This window comes from Bactrocera oleae, chromosome 6 (genome assembly GCF_042242935.1).
Source record: "Bactrocera oleae isolate idBacOlea1 chromosome 6, idBacOlea1, whole genome shotgun sequence".
Classification (NCBI taxonomy): Eukaryota; Metazoa; Arthropoda; class Insecta; order Diptera; family Tephritidae; genus Bactrocera; species Bactrocera oleae.
The window spans coordinates 67,802,284-67,814,874 of NC_091540.1; the positions used below are offsets into that span (position 1 = coordinate 67,802,284).

At 30.7% G+C, this 12,591-nt stretch overlaps 1 protein-coding gene across 4 annotated transcripts; it reads left to right on the top strand.

Annotated features, from left to right (window-relative positions):
• Nucleotides 1–275: 275 nt before the first annotated feature.
• On the top strand, nt 276–11,633 carry LOC106624748 (carboxypeptidase B). 4 transcript variants are annotated; one of them, XM_070111579.1, is made up of 9 exons: nt 393–411; nt 1,037–1,080; nt 2,203–2,480; nt 9,881–10,087; nt 10,158–10,266; nt 10,337–10,648; nt 10,731–10,841; nt 10,909–11,063; nt 11,172–11,633. In XM_070111579.1, exons 3-9 carry the CDS (start codon nt 2,401–2,403, stop codon nt 11,461–11,463), a joined length of 1,266 nt encoding a protein of 421 aa, XP_069967680.1. In that variant the 5' UTR covers nt 393–411; nt 1,037–1,080; nt 2,203–2,400; the 3' UTR covers nt 11,464–11,633. The 4 variants fall into 4 exon arrangements, with proteins under 4 accessions (XP_036220402.2, XP_069967681.1, XP_069967680.1 ...); XM_036364509.2 differs by lacking the exon at nt 1,037–1,080 and having other exon boundaries at nt 276–411; XM_070111580.1 differs by lacking the exon at nt 1,037–1,080 and having other exon boundaries at nt 297–421.
• Nucleotides 11,634–12,591: the final 958 nt, after the last annotated feature.

Sequence of the window (12,591 nt, forward strand, 5' to 3'; positions counted from 1 at the left end):
AGTGGCTGATCTGTTTTGCTTTATGTTTCTGTTTCTGATTATGTTTTTTTTTTAATATTTTTTCTTTTTGATTATTTGATTTTTCTGTTCCGCTGCGGCTTCTCAAGTATCGACGAAATATTTTCGGCGAGATTTAATTGCGCGGTCGCGCCGTTAACGCGTTTTCATTTTCGAACACAGCTTCAGCTCCAGCATCATTATTTTAATTTCTTGTATCTAAAACTAATTTTTTTTCTATTTTTGTTTAATTTTTTTGAGCGTTTGGTGTTTTTTTTTTGCTTTTTCGTGCATATTTTTCTACTTCTAATCGCGCACGCTCGTCTTCTTTCTTAGCCAAGGCGGAAGGTAGGCATCAGTCTGCGGTATAATCGAAAGCGGTACGGACGTGTCAGCTCTGGGCAGCTCTTGGCGGTACGGATTGGTTATTGCTATTGTTATTATTGTTATTGACTTTGATGTGTTGTTGGAGTTTTGTGAATTTTAAAGTGTTAAATAGTGAAGAATTAAATGCGCTAATGCTGCTGTTTTCAAGTGTGTGTCCGCGTGTATTGGGGTTTTGGTGGAAAGCAAGAAAAATATTATTGAAAAATTTAAAAAATTCTAAAAATAAAATTTACAAGTATAATTAAAAAAAGTTTGAAATTAAATAAAAATATATACTTTATTGAAATAACTTATAATGGTCAGCATAACAAATTCAAAGGATATGTGATACTATTTATTACAACCTGGGTCTGTTAGTCAATAAATATTAGATTTTAAATTATCAACACAAAATCCTCACTTTTAAAAGAAAAATATAATTTTAATAAAAACTATTTACAAAAAGAAAGTGAAAAATTTTGCATAAACAAAGCAAACACACAAAAAAAAAATACTGAAAAAGCATCAAGCAAAGAAATATGTTGAAAAATAATAATTTTTTTAAATTAAAATTAAATATAATAATATTAAAAATAATTTTTTTTTATATTAATTTTTTATAAAAAACTGAAAAACCATAAAAAAAAGTGAAATATTTATGAATTTATTTCAGCTAACTCTTTAATTAATACTTTCTAAATAAAAGAGAAAGAAAGGGTAAATCAAATATTTAATAATAACTTAATTGTATTATAAATAATTAATTCAATTTATTCTATTTATTAATAATTCTTAATTACATAAAGATATGTACACATTTTTTAATAAAAATATATGTATATGGTATATGTATATAATAAAAAAAGTAAAACAACATTTAATAATAAGAGCTACCGCAAAAAAAATTAGTTATAATGAAATTTTTAAAATTAAAATTAATTCAAGTTATAAATAAAAAGTAAAATTACTTACTGTTTTATATATACTATACTAAAATGCTTTAAAAATTATTTAAAAAAAATTATATAAAAAATTTATTAAAAAAATTAATAAAAAATTTTTTGTTGTAAATTTAGTACCAAGGAACTAAAATTCATTTCATCTCAATTACATTATACAAATATAATACAGTTAATGAAAAGATTTACCAAAAAAATAATAATTTATGTAAAAAACAGTCAAAATTTTAAATAAAATGTCTAACTATTATTATATACTTTATAATAATGCTAAAAATTATTTATACATATTTTTCTTAAAAAGTAAAACAAAAATTAATTTTTTTATATTTTAAATGTCTTTCTTAATTAATTTAATTTAAATGCAAAATACGGAAATTAATATTATCTTCAGAAAATAGTTTTGGGTTTCATTTTTTAAATATATGCAGGTATATTCATTTTTTATTCAAGCAAATTCAACTTGAAGGAAAAGAAAATTGTTTCAAAAATGGTGAAATTTACATTCTTTACTTACAAACAAAAGTAAAAATTACAAATCATGCAAAAGCTCTCATAAAACACAATAGGGAAGTAATTTTATTATTTGTATTTTATATATTCATAATATGTATATAAAAGTACAATTATTACTTATAAATGCGGCAAAACAGACAATGCAATTGTCAATCATCTACAAACGCACACACACACATAAAATATGCTAACGCGCATGTGCACGAGTCACTCAACTGCACAAATCGCGATATCACGGTGTCTTCATGTCATCGCCGACAATGCTTCGCGCATGCCAATTCGCTGTTGAATGCAAATTACGCTTGCAAAAAAAAAACTCGTGTTAATTCAAATATATCTAATTTATTCCAATTTTGCATTTTAGAATATAAAACCACGATTATGAGAACTCGAAAGTGTTAAAATAAATAAACGAAAAAAGTTAAAAAAAAAAGAAATAAATAAAAAAAGTGCATACATAAATTAATAATATTAAGTGCCATATAAGCTTAAATATAAGCCATACACTTTTTCAGAGTCTAACTTAGTGAAATAAAAACTTTTTCAACTCTTCTTGCACAAAATGTGGCTGCAAGCATTCAGTATAGCTGTGGTGGCGTTGTACGCTGCAGCGAGCGCATCGAATTTGGACCGTTATGAAGGGTAAGTGTGCATTATAAGAAGTAAGAAAGTGCTAGAGAAATTGATGATAAAATTTTTATGCTCAGTAAGGTATCGAAAAATAAAGTTTTTCATAGATTATTTACTACTTTTATTTCTCATTGTTAAAAAGTTTGAAATATTTTTGATTAAGTATACTCTATACTATATTAAAAAAAAATACAGTTCACATCAAATTTCGGAAAGAAAATTTAAAAACAAAAAACACAAAAACTTGGATATTTGAATTTTTGATTAAATTTTGAGGTTACTCATTCGCTATGACTACCGGAAACCTCAAACGTATTTAACCTAAACTTTTTTATTTTCATATACTTGTATGTATGTTCTTCAAAATAACGACAAGTGTGTTTAAACAAAATTTAAAGCTATCAAATACCACAACAATAAAGAGAAAATTCTCACAACAGCTTGCAACGTTGCTTCTTTTCTCCAAAAACACTGCCACAATCTCTACACCAAACGATGTTAGCGAATTCATTAACAAATTTTGTGCAGTCAAATTGATTAAGCGTCCGCTTAATTTTTATTTTTCAAACGTACTCTCAAATAATTGTATTCATAACTAGCAAACTTGCATGCTGCGCTCAAAGCTCTACCAAAACACAGTGCGGACAACGAAAGACTTAAGACACGAACTCGCTGCTGGAAATTCATATTTCACATGCTTTTGACCGAGTTAACGACATGAGGTTGTATTAAAACTTCAAATAAATTAGAAACAAATTTAATCTGTTGCAAAATTGAAATTTTGGCATAGCATGTTTCAATCACTCCGCATTCACAACTACACTGATGATTTTGAACAACAGGGGGCTGGCGTTTTCATAATATTTATTAATTAATAGCAATATTTTTAAAAATTTTTGCTTTCCTTTTGTTGCAATTTGCTGTGTAGTTTGATAGCAAGCGATTTTATTACATAGATAAATTCACTTTCTACGTTTTTAATAACCTTGTGGCGCTAACGGAGATGAGTGCAAGTAAAAAAAAAACACTTTTCACATACTTACTTGCATATTTATGCATTTGTATGTAAATTTTTCATAAAGCAAAGCATTTATATATGCTTTATAAGAGCTTTTATTCGCCTAACAATTGCTGAGTGCATTGTGGTTTTGCGTTTTCTTTACATGTGGAAGCAATTGCTCTATGAATACGCGGCTATCCATCTGCAGTTTATCACGTAGAAATCGCTGGAATAGTTAAAAAAGCGTATCACATATTTAAGTATTTTTTAAAGGTTTATTAAGATGTTGCTAGTTATAAAATACGAAATAAAAAAAAGCAGCTTTTGAATCATTTAGTGAGATCTGTTTTGGGATTTTCTGAGAAAAGTTACCATAATAATGCATATATTTTTTTATACCATCATAGGAAAAAGATTTCAATAAAGTAAAAGCCTAACAACCTTTTTAAAAAATCAGATATTTTGATGTGAGAATTGAAAAATTAGGACTTTTCTCCCATATCAAGTCAAAAAAAGGAGAAAAAATAAATATTTTCAATTTAAAAAAAATACAGTGTATTTGAGACATAAGAATGAAAGTTTACACCAAACTTCGTGAAAGAAACACATTTTTTTGTACACGATAAAAATAAAAACCCCAAGTATTTGGAGGTTTGAATTTTTATTATAAATTTTTTGGTAATGTGAAAAATGTGGCAATACATGAGTTGTAGATCTTTTCATTACCTACAAATTTCTCATATAACTTTTTTATATCAGACGCTTAGTTTGGTCGGAAATAGAGATAAGCTGCTTTTAACCCTTAAAAACTTAACCACGCGTTTCCCCGACCTATGTTACTATGATGTTTTTTTTTTTTTTTAATTATGTTCTCTGGTCTATATTTAAAAAATTCTAAAAAATCTCCGTCCTTAAATTACTTATGTTTGATATATGGTATTTTTCTGCCCTTTTTTCAGTTTTACTTTTTACTACAGGTGGCAACTGCACTCCAAAATGTGTTTCTTATTTCTTACACTATACTTTATTTCTTCCTTAGGTTAGTTCGAAAATAACAATTTTTATACTTTATAATAGTTATTAATTTCCAAAACGATCCCTATAGTAATATGTATAAGTACGTAGTAGTATAAAGTGTTGTGTTTTGTATCTCACAAATTTTATTAAAATAACTAGCTAAAATAACGCTTGATTGCGCAGACATCATACTTTTAGCATTTTTAGTAATGTTATGGGGTAGTTATACGAAAAATGTTTAACCAATTTAGATACCGAAGTACCGTATATAGGTACTATGGTACCGAAATTAGAAATATTTATTTTTATGTGGCGTAGTAATATGAAAATTTTGTACCGAATTTAGATACCACCATACCGTTTATCGGTACTTTTGTACCAAATTTAGAAATATTTATTTCTATGTGGCATTGTTATACGGAAATTTCGTACCGCACTTAGATACCTGAGTACCGTATACATGGTATGTTTGTATCAATTTAGATATATGTATTTTTTTTATGTGGCATAAACTTTGATAAAATCGTCCAATTGTATTAAAGACAGAAAATTTTATAACAAGTTGGTATCGTATTGCTTGTAGTTAAATACTTTTTGAAAATAATAAATTCAAAGAAATAAAGTCAAAATCATGCTTGAGTAGTGGTAATCATTGAAGTGTAGTATTGATAATCCAACGAAATGACAGAAATTAACCACGATTGAAAAGGTAAAAGTTGTGTTACATACATATGTTTGACATTGAAATTTTAAGTCCAGAAATTCCAAAAAAATTCCAAAACTCCACTATTTTGAATTAATGTACCAATGTCTTTGTTTGTCTTCATAAATTGATAGGCTCATTAGAAATTTTATGAGATGCGTTATATGGTAAATGCGTATAATTTGCATATTTTTAGTTAATACATAGAAATAAAATGAAATTTCATTAGTCCGCTGCATTACTAATGGTAATTTTACTTAATATCAACTTATTTATGCAAATCGATTTTAAATTAAACTCTTATTTGATGGTATTTGTGCCGATATGAAGATGTGATAAACTATGGCAAAGCATTTCTCATAAATAAATAAAGCATAAATATTTTCAATTAAATTTATCACATTTCACGCAAGATTTTTAACAGCAGTTTTCGTATCTAGATTATGTAGTACATATATTGGATATATTGGTAAATACATATCTGCATGCATATTCAATTTATGTTACTGTCAGCGGAAGTTATTTATCAGGTTATCAAGTTAAGTTATCACTAACTCATTAAACATTGTTAGGCAGATATACAGTGGTGACCACAGTGGCACACACTTCACCGCATATATGTGAGTATATATATTGTATATAGTATGTGTGTATATAAGTGTGTCAATCGGCTGACCTTGATGACACGACCAACGAATTATGCTGAAAGTGTTCGAAAACGGAAGCAAATATTGATCATTTATCACTTTGTTGTCCAGCACGAAATTTAACGTTTATGAATATTTTTAAAAAGAAGTGCTACAGACTTATTGTCTTAATTGCTGCACCGCTAATGACAGCCAGACTAAGACTGGATTGATCAGAATACCTGTGAGAAAAGAGAAATGAAGTTTCATTATAATACATAATTACTTGTTAAACGGCGAATTGGACCATACAGCAGATATCTATATAAAGTAATAGGCATATGTGTATTTATCAAAAATACATTAAGTTTATGGAATAAAATTTTCGTTTCAAAAAGAAGTTTGTCTCAAATTTTTACAAAAAAAAAAACATTAACTTCGGTTGCACCGAAGCTACAATACCGTTCACATATGCTTTTTTTATAGCATGAAAAGGTACAAAAAGATTTGTATTCTGATTTTGGTCGTTCAGTTTTGATGGCAGCTATATACTAAAGTAGTGCGCTCTGAACCATTTCTTCTAGAATTGTATCGATGCTTTGGAAAATAATCTCTGCCAAATTTCTTGAAGATAACTCGTCAAATGTAAAAGTTTCCCATACAAGCACTTGATTTTGATAGTTCAATTTGTATGTATATAATAGGTGTCTTATATCGGGGGTACCATTAAATCGGCAGCTTCTTATTGAGAAAAAAACTGCAGACCAAAATCTTAAAAACTGAGAAACTAGTTCGCCTAAACGGACGGACAGACGGACATGGCTCAATCGACTCAGCTCAATCGTCAGGGTATAAAAAGGAATAACCATGATCAGGGTATAAAAAGGAATAACTTTGAGTACGAATAAAAGAAATTATTTCCATTAACTTATTTGCCAATGGTTTTTGTTTGCTTGTACAGGTAGTAATTGTTGTAACAATTAATTGTACTATGTCTAGAAAGGACGTCGCGGCTTGTGGGGCAATAGTTCCATATTCGACATAGGAATGCGAAAACATTGTTGATTAAATGCATCTCAGGTGGCACAATTAGTGTTTCACTCTTTTATACAAACTATGTTTTCATCTGAATCACCCTGTTTCCGTTTCTTGTATTTACAGTAATCGTATATCGTGCTCAAGATAAATTCAAGTGAATGAATTTCTTGAATATTAACTCGTTTAGAATTCGATGTAAATCCGAGACTTTCTTACGAACTTGAGTATGGCGATCTAACGTCTCAAAGTTTCGGCTCGCCTCGAACTTGCTGCAAATATATGGTGCTTTTTGAATATGAAAAGATTACTGCTTCGGTACTTCATCAAATCATATCTGCATATGAATAAAATAAATAAAAATCACCGACTCCAAGACCTTAAATGTTTTCAAAAAAAAAAAAAAAAAAAAAATTAAAATAAAATCAAAACAATAAAGTTAAATATAAAAAACATATTTAACTTCAAATACGTTGTTTGAATTCTTGTAGTTTTTTTTCACTTGTTAAACTCTTGGTGATCTCCGATGACTTCCATGCTGGTGCCTATAGTGGCGCCATCAGTGTAGTGTCTAGAGGGCGATCTTATTAAGGTTGTCTGCAATTTGAAAACAAACATTGGCGGCATCTTCATTCATGTGCATATGTATGTATGTTTGCATAGTAAATAATTGTATACCTGTTATATACCAGTTATAACGCTTAACATTTTTTGTTGGAGATGCATGATGTGGCATCGACAAAATATATGTATGTATCAAGCCATGAAGCTCAAAGTCAAAGCAAATGCCAATTAAGAATTCAAATCCTAAATATTTGTACATTTATACGAATATATGCGTTTATTTATCATACACAGATATGTGTGTGTATGTGTAATTTTTTGCTACGCAATTGTTTGTTTTAGCTTTTCTGTTGCCCGCGTTGCACTTGTCACTACCGCTTGAGTTGCAGAATTTTCGGTATTCGTTGTTTTTGTTTTTTTATTTGGTATTTTTGATTTTGTGCGCTTGCGTGATTATTTTAATTCCCTTAATCATGACAATAGAAATTTCGAAATTCATACTGCTACTGTTGCTGCAATGTCGACGACGTTGTTATTGTTGTATATATGTATGTTTGTGAGTTGCCAGGTGTTGAAGCAGCAATTTCATTTACACAAACACGTGTTAAGCAGTATTTTGTTTGTGAATATCTTTTATGCAACGATTTCGAAATTATCAACATCATTATCCATTTTTTGTTTTTGGTTTTGCCTTTGTTTGCGTTTATTTTTTAAAATATTTTTTTATTATTTAAAACATTTGTAATTTTTTTACCAAAATAATTTCTTTTTAACAATGCAACTAAGACGTATTTATTTGTGATGAAAATTGTTAATGACTTCAAAAATATCTGGCAGCTTTGCGATAAAAAAAAAAAATTATTAGTTTAAAAATGCCAAGCACTTAACGTGTGCTATAATTAAGCAATAAAAATGATAATAACTTGAAAACTAACTTTTGAAAAATACAGATAGAAATTCATTATATAAAATTTACAAGATATAAAACAATTTATATTTTGCAGTAAAAAATTTATTTAATTCGATAAAAAAATGCAGTGTTGCAAAAGTTTTAGAGAAGAGTTGATTTTCTTGTTTATAAATTCTTTATTTATTGACAAGTGCAATAATAAGCACACCCTGTTAGGTGGAGGAAATAATTTCCGTTTAGATATGAAGTCATAAAAAAAGTTTTTGAATTTTTATTAATTTTTTTTATTAGATTTTGGTCTAAACTCTTAAAATTTTCGAGGTCCTAGGTGATCTTATTCTAAAAACAAGAAAAAGCTTAACTTAATTTTAGCTGCACTGAAACTATAATACTCTTCACAGGTGCATCTTTTATAGCATATAGAAGTATAAAAAGATTTAATCTTGATTCCGATCGTTCCGTTTGTATGACAGCTATATGCTATAGTAGTCCCATATCCGGTTCCAAATGATGAGCAGCTCCTTGGTGAGAAAAGACCGGGTGCAAAATTACAGGCTAATATCTCAAAAACTGAGAGACTAGTTCGTATATATACAGACAGACAGACCGAAATGGCTAAATCGACTCAGCTCGTCATGCTGATCAATTATATATATACTTTGTAGGGTCTCCAACGTTTCCTTTTGGGTGTTATAAACTTACTTATAATTGTAAACTTTGCGACGGATAGCATATTAATCTAAAGTTTTGGTCGATCTTAAATCCTTGTCTTCGTATGGCAATGTGTGAGAACTCCACTACTTTGACGAGGCATGCATTTCTTTATTCTTAATGAGAATTTCATCAAAAAAATATTTAAGAAATATACAATATCAAAATCATAAATATTAAGTCTTTATTGGTTAGTTTGCGTGCTAGCTTGGTTCGGTAAGGTTACCTTGGACAAAAATCCATGCCAATTTTTTAAGATATCTCGTCAAATAAAATAGTTTAGATTTGATTTTGATCGGTCAGTAAGTATGACAGCTATATACTATAGTGATCTGATATCGATGGTCTCGACAAATGAGCAGCTTCTTTGAAAGAAAAGGTCGTGTGCAAAATTTGAGATTCAGAAAACTGAGGGACTAGTTCGCATATAAACAGACTAGTTCGCATATATATGGACAGAAAGACGAACATGGCTCAATTGATCTTTCCTTCGGGGTGGTCCAAACTTCGTGGCAGATTTAATGTACCCTGTTCAGAAGAGGGTACATAAAGTTCCATTAACGAATTCGAGAGCTTAAGATAAGTTTTGTCTTAGAGACAACATTTTTGTATTTAATATTATTTAAATAATGTATAACTGTCATATTTGTGGTTAAAAAGAATCTCCAAGAAATACTCTACAACACTAAAATAAATAATCTGAACATAGTATAATCAAATATATGAAATAAGGTATAATGTATGTATGTAGATATAATATAAAAAAATATAAAAACATAATACTCATCATTACATGAACTTCGTAACCATTAATAATCTTAATTATTATTTGAATCTATTTTATAGCTACAACAAATACACAGTCTTCCACGATGGCGAGGATGTCTTCAACTATCTTGTCGATTTACAAACAGAATCAACAGAACTAGACTTTTGGCTGCTAACACGCAATATGTCTGTCGTCACAGTATCACCCACAGAGCAGTCCACATTTGAGTCGCGACTAAACGAACTGAATGCACAATTTGTGGCCAAACCGCTGATGGAGGAGATGTAAGTCTACTAAAAAATTGAGAAATATATACTTTTTTAATGAGAAATATATTTATAATATATTTTTCAGGTTCGCTTTCAATGAAACACTCAGCAGCTGCGAGGATTCTGAGTGCGAGCTCAATCGCCCAAGACGACAAGCGCGTGGTTTCTTCTCGCACTTTCCGCGTTACTCAGAGGTTTGTCATATTGGAATAAAATTTACAAACTGAATTATTATCAAAATTTAAATTTCTGAAAATTTCACAGATTTTAAATTATATGAGCGCTTTGGCTGCCCGTCATCCGCAAAATTGCCGCTACGAATCACTGGGTCGCTCTTTTGAGGGTCGCCACATAGCGGCGCTCTCCATATCGCTTAATAGCCGAGTGCGTGATCGTCGCGTGGCCTACATACAGTCGGCGACACACGGACGTGAGTGGATTACACCACTAACTGTACTTTATTTGGCCAATGAATTGTTGAATAATTTACGCGCATTCCAAAGGGTGTTGCAAGATGTTGAAATTTATTTGGTGCCACTGGTCAATCCTGATGGTTATGAGTACTCCTTCACGAATGTGAGTTGGGAGATATTTGAATTTATTGCAGATTCTTAAGTATTTATGAGTTAATCCAATGTTTTTTTTTTTCATTCGCTAGGACCGTTTTTGGCGCAAAAATCGTCATCGCTATGGTGGTCGCTCCTGCACGGGTGTGGATATCAACCGTAACTTCCCGAACAACTGGAATTATCATGGCGCCAGTCAAAATGTGGGTCCACTTTTAAACTAAAACATTTTAATTAAACTTTTCTTAAATATTTCTTTCGTGCCTGCAGCTTTGCTCTGAAGTCTACTCCGGCACCGGTCCCACATCGGAGCCAGAGACAGTGGCAGTGGCACGTTATTTGGAATACAATCGTCATCGCGTGAAACTCAGCTTGGATGTGCACTCATTTGGAAAGTTCTTGTTCTATCCTTACGGTTATTCGAGGTAAGCAAGTAAGCAGTTCGAGGGAATAAATTTCGTTTTTAAATTATGAGCTTCGAAAATATTTAATCTCACTAATTACTACAATTATCAATTATTCCCACACCGTAGGAATGCTGCTGCCCCCACGCGCAACCTACTGCATTCGGTTGCTCAACGCGCCGCCAACCAAATCGCCAAATACCGTGGCACCCATTACACCGTCGGCACTTCGGCCAGCATACTTTACGAGGCTTCTGGCGGTTTGGACGATTACGCTTATGGAAATTTGGGCATCCCCATGTCCTTCACGGTCGAGTTACCCGGTGAGAACTTCCAAGTGGCGCCAGCCGATATCATTCACATTTGCAAGGAGACATTTGCCGGTTTTATCGAGTTTATTCGACACGTTAGTTTGTATTAGTACAAAGAGGGGGGATTGCTGCTATATTCTGCAGTGAAGTTGAATGTTAATTACTTAAGTAAAGCAAATTTTTTTATGTCTGTGTGTTAATTAGTATATATTTAAGTAGTAACTTGGTGTACAATTTAATTTAAATGAAATAAATGAGATTTTATAAAATAACAAAAACGTTAATAGGAGTATTTTAATAGTCTTGAAGGAAAGTGGGTGAAGACCCAAGATGACCAAAGACGATTTTGCATATCAGAAATGTTGGTGAGATCAGAAAGACGTACTGTATTATGAGCTTTTGAAATCCGGTGAAACCACAAATAGCAAACTTGCTCGCCAAGACATGAGGCAATAATTTTCCATCATCACAACGCTCGGCCTCATGTGGCGAGACCGGTTAAAAACTATTAGGAAAACAGCGAAAGAGAAGTTTCGATATGTTATAACTTCAGTTAGGCAATGTTTTGAATAATATTATTATAAATGTTCTTCTCAAATAAACGTGGACATTTTGAGAAAAGAAACCGCGTAAATGTATAATATATAAAATTTGCGAACGCTTCACCTGACTTGTTTTGATTTGCATATATTATATATATGTATATATAGATATGGCATAGGTCGTTGTTGTTTGAATGTTTAAATAAAGCATTAAAAGCTCCTTACATGTGCGCTATAATAAAAAAGCTCATTTAAAGCGTATTAACATTTTCCAGTTATGCTACTCTTAGAACGCTGTTGCCATAATGTTATCTTAGAATTTATAGGACACAAGGTATTTTATTTTGTTCCTTCCAATTTTGATTATTAAATTAATTATGATTTTATTGATTAAATTTTCAAAAGAAAGCAAATTATGTCATATTTTAACTTCGGATGGAAATACAGTAGTTTCGGATATCTATTTATATATATATTAGGTCAAGTAAAAAGTTCGTTCGGTTTTTATTTAAGAGATGGCGTTATTGTCCATAGTATTAGTGTTAGTTGTCGCATCATGTCATACTATACGGCGCTGAAAACGTGTTTATTCGCGCTAAAAGTTTGTCCTTGACAGTTTTTCGATTGATTGACTCAGTACGTTGTGAGCGCTCGTCAAAAATGGACACCAGCAAAGAGAAAATTCGCTATATTTTA

Coding starts and splice junctions, on each gene's coding strand:
- LOC106624748 (XM_036364509.2), top strand. CDS start 2,401: ATGTGGCTGCAAGCATTCAGTATAGCTGTGGTGGCGTTGTACGCTGCA. Junction 10,267..10,336: donor ACTTTCCGCGTTACTCAGAG/GTTTGTCATATT, acceptor AAAATTTCACAG/ATTTTAAATTATATGAGCGC. Junction 10,842..10,908: donor ATCATGGCGCCAGTCAAAAT/GTGGGTCCACTT, acceptor TCGTGCCTGCAG/CTTTGCTCTGAAGTCTACTC.